This window comes from Pelobates fuscus, chromosome 8 (genome assembly GCF_036172605.1).
Source record: "Pelobates fuscus isolate aPelFus1 chromosome 8, aPelFus1.pri, whole genome shotgun sequence".
NCBI classification, from domain to species: domain Eukaryota; kingdom Metazoa; phylum Chordata; class Amphibia; order Anura; family Pelobatidae; genus Pelobates; species Pelobates fuscus.
Window position 1 is genome coordinate 23493327 of NC_086324.1, and position 10122 is coordinate 23503448.

At 36.3% G+C, this 10122-nt stretch overlaps 1 protein-coding gene across 1 annotated transcript in view; it reads left to right on the forward strand.

The window, feature by feature from the left end:
• The window catches only part of KYNU (kynureninase), a 92469-nt gene extending 82958 nt beyond the window's left edge, over positions 1-9511 (forward strand). The window contains exons 11-14 of the mRNA XM_063428589.1: positions 2023-2075; positions 5574-5659; positions 8706-8942; positions 9380-9511. Of these exons, the coding sequence (XP_063284659.1) occupies positions 2023-2075; positions 5574-5659; positions 8706-8942; positions 9380-9511 (508 nt within the window). The remainder of the gene's footprint in view (positions 1-2022; positions 2076-5573; positions 5660-8705; positions 8943-9379) is intronic.
• The last annotated feature ends 611 nt before the right edge of the window (positions 9512-10122 follow it).

Here is a 10122-nt window from a genome sequence, read left to right on the forward strand (position 1 = left end):
GATGATGGCGTTGACCACCGACATCACTAATCAATATATGTAGAACCACTAAGGTCCACAACATAGGGCGCCACAATCACAAATGTGCAAATATAATTACCACTCAGATCCAGTAGTAGAACATGAAAAATAAAAGTTATAAAAATACATTATTTACAGTATTTATTAACAAATATAAAATCAAAGAGATATATTAAAAACACACTCACAAAAGAAGTGGCACAATATGAAGGCAATCAAGATTGTGCAAACAAGCTTCTAAGCCATTTTTGTTCATTTAATAACTCTTGAGTAATCCAAATAGGATATATTGTGTTTAGTCCAGTGTTTTCCAAACTTTTTAGATTCAAGGCGCCCTAAATATTTTAATATTTTGCCATGGCGCTCCAAGTCAAAAACATGACAGTACTAAATCCTGGTGGTCTGGTGGAGAAGCACTGGTGATCCTAGTGGTGAGAGTGAACTCTAGCAGCTCCTGAAGCTAGAGTTCACTCTCGCAAGATTCTAAGAATTGCCATGGTAACTGTGGCAAAGCTCCGAGCTCGCGAGAGGAGAACCCAGCGGAGCTGAAGGTTAGAGCTTCCACGGATACTCTCTCCCTCCCCTGCCAGCTGCAGTATTACAGTGCTAGCGAGCTGGTGAGGGAAAGCTCTGATGTCCACTCTGGTCCTGCAGAGCCGGCAGGGGAGAGTGAGGCATGGACGATTCCCACTGCTATGATCATATGATACAGAGAAACATTTTGCAATGCCCCTGTGTGCAGTTTAGGAAACGCTGGTTTAGTCGACAGATCCTAGATATAGACAAAATACTTGTTGCATTTGACAGTTGCAAGGCCATAATAGAAACATGCACATTGGATTTGATACAAGACATCCTTTGTTTGATCATTGTCCAGTTTTGGTGGCTTATCATAGAATCATACTAATTTGGTTCTTAGAGATTTCATCCTTTGACTGCAACAAGACACTATTTTCCATAAGACACACTAGGTAGTTGCATTTTGAGAGCGCCTTCATATAAAACATGTTAGAAATCAAAAGACCTAGTTCTCACCGTAAAAACATATATTGTCTGACTTTTCTATATAAAGTATTTTCATACTTGTCATTATTGTAAACAGACTATGCCTCGTGATTTACAGGTTCTGTTTCCATAAATTCATAGAGAAGTAAAGTTGTACATCTTCTTTTAGGACTAGAGAAATGTGTTGCAGTTTTTGCAAGAATAATGGATCTTGCATAATGTAACAATGTTTGCAATGTGTGCTTCGTCGCAATTAGTTACCCACACAAATGTTCACCAAACGGATGGACTGTGGAGAAAATCCAGAAATGCTGATTAGATTGTCTTTAAATTGTCTTTGGTGCACCTTGTGGACGAATGCAGAACTGCACGTACTGTAAAATATGGAACATAAACTATTTAAACCAAAGCAGCATGGGGGAGTAATTGACTTATCTTCCTCCTTTGCAATCTACTGACTGCATTGTCATCAAACCCCTTCTCTGGCAATATTCTTAGCATTTATGTAACACCAACATATTCTGCAGAATTTATATAGAAACAGGAAGGACTTCCCAAACAAGCTTACAATCTATGAGGATTTAAGATAGGTGGATATATATCACGAGGTGTCTTGCCCTAAAACACTTACTGGTTCTGAGTGAGATTTCAATCTGAGTTACATAGTTCTAAAGCAGTGACACTAACACTGTTCTAATCAGCCGTATCATAGCACTTAACCCCTTAAGGACCAAACTTCTGGAATAAAAGGGAATCATGACATGTCACACATGTCATGTGTCCTTAAGGGGTTAAAGCAGAATTGTTTTCACTCTGTTATAATAAGTTTGTACTTTTCTTGTAGAGTTAATTGCATGATGTTCCTACACACATATTACATATACTTCATTAAACTATTGCTATATAGATACAATCCAAGTTGTTATATGTGTCATATATATTTTGTCTTAATATTTATTATCTATTTAACAGATTATTATGTAACTTTCATTTTAGCTTAGTCGGTTGGTGGGGTCATGAGTTCAAGACTAGATTCTGCATGGATAATAGTAAGTTCTTATAACCCTTTATAAATAGCTACAGTGCAACATTTCAATATCTGCTAATGCGTTTGAGTTGCACTTTTACATTTTTTTTTCAATATTACCATGTGTTTGTTCTGCTCTAATATTCACTGTTCTCATTCACCCACACATATACTTTAGTTTTTTTTCATAAAAAAACAGATATGCGTAGGTGTCTATATAGCTCATCATGAAATTAATTGAACAGAAAAACATTATAAAACATACATTTATTTACATTATGATACAATTATTTTAGATTTTACAATATGCATTATTATTGTAAATGTAAGGTTATCATCTATGACGTAAATTCTAAGCAATATATAGGTGATACTTGGAACATTAGAATATTGTGCAAAGGTTCATTTATTCCAGTAATGCAACGTAAAAGGGGAAACTAATATATGAGATAGACGCATTACATGCAAAGCAAGATAGTTCAATCCGTGATTTGTCAAAAGTGCGATGATTATGGTTTACAGCTCATGAAAACCCCAAATCCACAATCTCACTAAATTAGAATATTACATGCAATCACAAAACAAGGAGTGTAAATAGAACAATATCGGTCCTCTGAAAAGTCTAAGCATGCATTTGGACTCGGTACTTGGTTTGGGTCACTTTTGCAGTAATTACTGCCTCAATGCGGCGTGGCATGGAAGCTATCAGCCTGTGGCACTGCTGAGGTGTTATGGAAGATCAGGATGCTTCAATAGCAGCCTTCAGCTCTTCTGCATTGTTCGGTCTCATGTCTCTCATCTTTCTCTTGGCAATGCCCCATATATTCTCTGTTGGGTTCAGGTCAGGGAAGTTTGCTGGCCAATCAAGCACAGTAATCCCATGGTCATTAAACCAGGCTTTGGTGCTTTTGGCAGTGTGCGCAGGTGCCAAGTCCTGCTGGAAAATGAAGTCAGCATCCCCATAAAGCTTGCCTGCGGAAGGAAGCATGAAGTGCTCCAAAATCTCCTGGTAGACGGCTGGGTTGACCCTGGACTTAATGAAGTACAGTGGAACAACACCAGCAGATGACATGGCTCCCCAATTTAACACATATGTGGAAACTTCATACTGGACTTTAAGCACCTTGCAGTGTGTGCCTCTCCATTCTTCCTCCAGACTCTGTGTCCTTGGATTCCAAATGAGACACAAAAGTTGCTCTCCTCAGAAAAGAGTACTTTGGACCACTGAGCAACAAACCATGTCTGTTTTTCTTTAGCCCAGGTAAGATGCTTCTGACGTTGTTTGTTGTTCAGGGGTGGCTTGACAAGAGGAATACAACATCTGAAGCCCATAAACAGGATCTGTCTGTGTGTGGTTACTCTTGATGCACTGACTCCAGCCTCAGTCCACTCCTTGTGAAAGTCCCCATCACATTTGAATGGCCTTTTTCTGACAATCCTCTCCAGGCTGTGGTTATCCCTGCTGCTTGTGCACCTTTTTTCCCCACACTTTTCCCTTCCACATAACTTTCTATTACATAGTTACATAGTTACATAGCTGAAAAGAGACTTGCATCCATCAAGTTCAGCCTTCCTCACATATGCTTTTGCTGTTGATCCAAAAGAAGGCAAGAAACCCAGTCTGAAGCGCTTCCAATTTTGCAACAAACTAGGAAAAAATTCCCTCTTGACCCCAAAATAGCAGTCAGATGTCTCCTTGGATCAAGCAGCTATTACCCCACTAATTAGAAATGATATCCCTGTATGTTATGTTTTTGCAAGTATTTATCCAATTGCAGTTTAAACATCTGTAAAGACTCTGACAAAACCACATCTTCAGGCAAAGAATTCCATATCCTTATTGCTCTTACTGTAAAAAAAACCTTTTCTTTGCCTTAGATGAAATCTCCTTTCTTCAAGCCTAAATGTGTGACCTCGAGTCCTATGTATAGCCCTGTTTATGAATAGATTTCCAGATAATGGTTTGTACTGGCCCCAAATATATTTGTATAATGTTATCATATCCCCTCTCAGGCGCCGTTTTTCCAAACTAAAGAGATTTAAATTTTTTAACCTTTTTTCATAACTAAAATGCTCCATTCCTTTTATCAATTTTGTAGCTTGTCTCTGCACTTTTTCTAGTGCTATGATATCTTTCTTTAGAACAGGTGGCCCAAATTGCACAGCATATTCAAGGTGTGGTCTTACCAGCGATTTATAAAGAGGCAAAATTATATTTTCATCTCGAGAATTTATGCCCCTATTTATACATCACAAAACCTTACTGGCCTTAGCAATGGCAGATTGACATTGCATATTGCTACCTAATTTATTGTCTATAACAATTCCCAAATCCTTCTCATGTGTGGTTATCCCTAGTTCACTACCATTTAGTGTGTAAATTGATTGTGCATTCTTAACCCCGAAGTGCATAACTTTGCATTTTTCTACGTTAAATTTCATCTGCCATTTTAGTGCCCAGTCTCCCAATGTGCTTTGATACAGCACTTTGGGAACATCCAACTTCCTTTGCAATTACCTTTTGAGGCTTTCCCTCCTTATGGAGGGGGTCAATGATGGTTTTCTGCACAACTGTCTTCCCCATGATTGTGATTCCTGCTGAACCAGACTGAGAGACCATGTAAAGGCTGAGAAACCCTTTGCAGGTGTTATGGTTTACTTAGCTGATTAGAGTGGGACACTGTGAGCCTAGAATATTGCACCTTTTCACAATATTCTAATTTACGGAGATTGTGGATTTGGGGTTTCATGAGCTGTAAGCCATAATCATCGCACTTATGACAAATCACTGCTTGAACTATCTTGCTTTGCATGTAATGCGTCTATCTCATATATTAGTTTCCCCTTTTATGTTGCATTACTGGAATAAATTAACTTTTGCACGATATTCTAATTTTTCGAGTATCCCCTGTATTATAAAGATAGCACCCTCACCCTATCTATCCCTGGCTCCTCCTAGCAGTAATACCTTCACATAACTGTGTCTTATTTCTATTCCCGTTCCTTAGATATCCACAGACACAGATAACAAAAAATGCAGATAAACCTCATTTCTACTATGCTATCATAATGTATACATGGATTTATTTGCTGATAAAAGTGTTCCTGTCCCTAACTTTCTAGGTCCCCTCCACCATCCAATGAGTAAAAGGTTAAAAACCCTTTTTTACTTACTCTAATTCCAGTGCTGGGGCTCCCTTGGCTCTGACTAGGTCTTCTCTTCCCGCAACGTCATGGCGATGATGGGATCTAATGCACAATGGAGCTTCCCCATAGAAAAGCAAATAAATACGTGCTTTTCTAGGGGGAATGTAAAGATGTTAGACATCTCCGTAAGGGACCAGGAAGTGCACCTAGTGGCTGTCTGAAAGACGTTTTACATTGCAGCATTAAACAGGAATGGACACTGCAACCAATTCACTTCACTGAGAGGAAGTGTTGTGGGTACCTATAGTGTCCCTTTCAATGCCATACAGACATTCACCTTGTTTCATAATTTATTTATTTTCTCTTTACACAGAACTGAAATTAAGTCCAGGAGTTGATGGTTTCCGCCTTACAAATCCACCTATTCTTCTGGTCTGTTCTCTGCATGCAAGCTTAGAGGTAGTGAAATTTATTAAATTCGTTTTTATGCACCACAGGAAATTAAATATGTTAATTACTTGAAACGTTTTTATACTTTTACAAACAGACAGTATGTGTAAAGGTTTCTTTCTGTATACCTTATTATGAAAAAGAAATATGATGTGTTAAAGGGTGCACACAAAACCTTTCAGGGTTATTTACTAAACACCAGATATTTTGCCTGGTTACTGAAGACTGGTGAGTGACTGGATTACAACTGCAATGGCAATTCTCATAATTACTAAAGCCAAATATGGTCGGAATTTGAGCGAATCTGCAGCAAATCCTTAAATGCATTCGGTGTCCAGATTAACATCCATGCTTTTGCATCCAGCTCCTATACAAAATATAATATTTGGAATATTCACAAAGTACTAGTTAAACTAAAATTCAGGATGCATATTAATATTAATATTAAATTATAATTTTTTGCTTTCATGCATGTGAATGATAATTTAAAGTATTTGCCCACTGCCAGCATTAGCAGCTATCTCGCGAATTGTTAAACCAAAAAAAATCTTTACATCATGGAGGTTAATTATGACAGCCAACTGCCACATTAAAAATATGTTGCTTTCCTGCTGCCCAGTTTCTAGAAAAGCCTCAACTCATAGGAATAGGTCCTCTTTAAATAACGGGCCCAAGCTTAACTCCCATACCCTAGTCCCCCTTTAATTTTTTTTATCTTCTCTTATTTAACCCCCTGAACTGCTGAAGTCCCTTACGCCCTCACATGACAGTAACACGCCATCCACTGTAGTTTCTAAAGCCTTATCTGAACTTCTGACCAGGACAGACACTGCCTTGATAGAAGCATAGTGATTCAGCTTAGTTGCAGTTTTGTATCTCTGGACTGTTGCGATGATCAGATAAGGCACTGTTCTGTTATTTATAAAAAGTTTAATAGTAATCTATATTATGAAATAATCTATTTGTACAACTATCTAAATATTGTATTCGCATACTGTAGGCCTTGCTCTTCCAATTCGGAATTGTATTTGTACCTGTAAACAAAATGTGTACAACCTTATTGCTTACTGTATACATTTCTCTGGACCAAAATTATATTCAAAAATTTCAAAAATAATAATAAAAATAAAGATTCTCAAAAAACAAAAAAAGAAAGGAATATATCAAGTGGAAGGAAGTGAGTGAGATCATTATGACTAACGAACAGTGAGGTCAAATTACCCTCATTGACCAACAGCAAGTGCAAACATTCAGGCCTCAAATATTACCACTGGTCCCAAATGGATGGTTCTGTTTCTCATTCATTTCTCTGACGTAATTGCTATAGAGTAGAGCTATAATAATAGTGCATGGATAAAAATTGAGTTAGGAAAAATAGATACCTCTTTCTAAAATAAATTTCAAGTCCATGTTGTCGACCCAGTAAAGAAATATGTTTTTCCATATTTTTAGTGCTTGGGAAGAGTTTCCAATTCTGGTTAATTTTTTTTTTTGCCCTTTGTCTCAAAAATCATAAATTTACAACATGTTGTCTTTTGGTCATGTTAAAAGTTACAGTTATGGTTTATAACTGAAACTGTTTACCATAAATTTTAACGTTGTACAATTTTTTTTGTCTCACTTGGACGTCACTATAAGCAAGTTTCACTGAGGTACAAAAACAATTTCAAGGACACAACATAAAACAAATAAACGATCTATATTTCAGGAGCGCATTACTTAAAAGTGCATTTGGAGAACAATCATTTATTACGTTCCTGAGCACTGATTGTTTGTACAATTTTCTACATTGCAACTTAATACTTCAACTGTATCAATAGATGTTGTTAAGCCAAATCCTGAAAGCTTTCCGCATGAAATTTAGCTGTTAAATTAAGCAAATATGACCTGGGAATCCAAGTACAGATAGAAAATGCCACCCCAGGGGCTCATTTTTGCAAAGTACCTCACCGTACAGCCTCTATAAAAATCATATTTTTCCGAATTATTTGATCATGGTGAGGCTACAGGGTTTTTAGTTTATGAACTGATGTCATTCCATAGTTACTATGTGTCTCTGTCATTAAATCCGCTGCAGGGTGTCTTTGGCAATGAGAGTTAAGAGCTTAGTGATTCTCTGTTTTATTTTACATTTTACCCTTTTGGCACGAGGAGTTAGACTTTTCACATACTAATTGCTACTGTAGAAAACTGAACTAACCATTGAATTCTAAGTCCCAGCTCCCGGTTCAATCAAGAAAACGCATCCTACTTGATAGTCAAAATGGGAAATTTTCCAGGCAGTTAAATGAACTGCAATAAGGCCTCCCATTGTAAGACAAAAGTACAGCTTTGTGTTTAGATGTTAGGCTTGTAAAAACAAAGCATGTACTTGTAATTCATTACTGCAAAATGTTCATGGATATTTATACCATTTTAGCAAGAAAATGTATTACCTTATTCAAAATGGGCAACGGATCCTTATGTGTAGAAACGCAACTTTTTTATGTTTTTGTTGTGGTTAGAGTGTATAGAAGCACTGAGCATTTTTTGCTTTAGATTTTATTTGATTTTTTTTATAAAATACCAGAATGTTCTGTCATGTAGTTTTGTCACTTTCGGGGGCTTTGAATATTTTTCAAGGTGACAATCACGCTCAGTGTATGGCAGGTCAGGTGGGTATGGCTGAAGGTAGTTGTATTTACCTGAATCTCTTCCTTTTGGGCATTATCATCTTCTTTGATTCTTTGCTTCTTTTCTTCATCCACCAGCAGCAAGGGTCACTGCTGTAGCCTCGTGCTTGGTAATGAAAGTTGTCGTAATTGACAAAAGTTGATGACGCAAGCTCCAATCTGGACTTAAAACATAAAAGTCCCTTCCTTATCTTATGATAAAGCCTATGGGATGATGTAGATCAAATATAACAAATGAGAGGGCTCCATAAATCTAAGTAGATAGATACGGACAAACTTACATACTCACTCCAATAATTCAATAATGTCTTGCTAACTATGTATATAAGCATTGTTTCAATATATCTTTTTGTGTGGTTCTCATATTGCCTTTTTCTGGACAGCTCTTCAATCAAACTAGCATGAAAGCCATTAGAGGAAAATCAATTCTATTGACTGGCTATTTGGAATATTTAATTAAATATTATTTTTATGACCATGTTGAACAACATGACAACAAAAAGCAAATTATAAAAATTATGACACCTTCTCACTACGAAGACAGGGGTTGCCAGCTCTCCCTAACTTTTTCAATGCCAGCTAAAGATGTTTTTGAAGAACTAGAAAAGAGAGGTGTAGCAGTAAGTAACATAACAAATAATTTATAATTAACACATGACTAACTCTCACATTATTTTGAATTGCCTCATGTATGCCAAATAATATGTAAATATATTAATATGGTATTCACTTAACTTATTGAATACTTAAACATTCCTCTTATATTTTCCATTTGTAATTATATTAACACTTTGATTTTATGCTGTTTGAATATTTTATATTTTTACTACCTATCTAACACTAAATGCTTACTCTGCTGTGTAAAAATAGAACAGTAATCTTATATCTTAAGAAATGGGTACTAATTAAGGATTACGTTAATATGCAATGTATGTATATACAATGTCTCAATATTAAATAAATGCTACATACTGTGACTTATTTATTAGTTTTTATACAATTTGCTTAAACAACACTGATAATATAATTAATTAATTAATGTACTTTTTTTCCACAGTGTGACTTAAGAGAACCCAATGGCTTACGAATTGCACCTATACCTCTCTATAACACATTCAATGATGTGTACCGGTTTATTCAGATTTTGAGAGATGTCATTGCATGCTTGTCAAAAACAAATCCCAAATAGAAGCATTTTCTTCAGTATATCATCTTCTAAACACAAAGTCAACAAGATTAATTAATGTGAAATTTACAACTGAAATGTTCTTATTCTATGTATAAACTGTTGAAATGTAGCTCCTTTTTATCTGCCATATTAATGTGGCTTTAATGCTCAATAAAGTGATTTTGTACACATTGTAATGAAAATGCAGTTTTGTCTTTATTTGAACCTTGCAGCTCTTTGCTGCTAGAAAAGCAGTACATATTCAAACCTCAGTGAGACACCAAGAAAGATAGTTATTCAGAATTCACTGAATAAAAATATTACTTTATTTATCTCCTATATTTATTTCATTATCTTGAATGAAAACTCTTAATGGAATGTATCAATGGACAGTAAGGTGCACATTATCAGCTTTGGCAGCTACCCTAGATATTAACCAAGAGAACGAATGATGCCATCATTACTGTTCCATGCACGTACTTAGCTGCCAAGTGTTCGTGCCTGCCCACCTATCTAACACATTGATTCACTGGCAGGACGACCCTAACACCAGAATTCTTGTTCAGCATATGGGCTGCTAGTGATGAATGAAAAGGGATACATTTGAAATTAAGCCCATCATTTGCACTGTA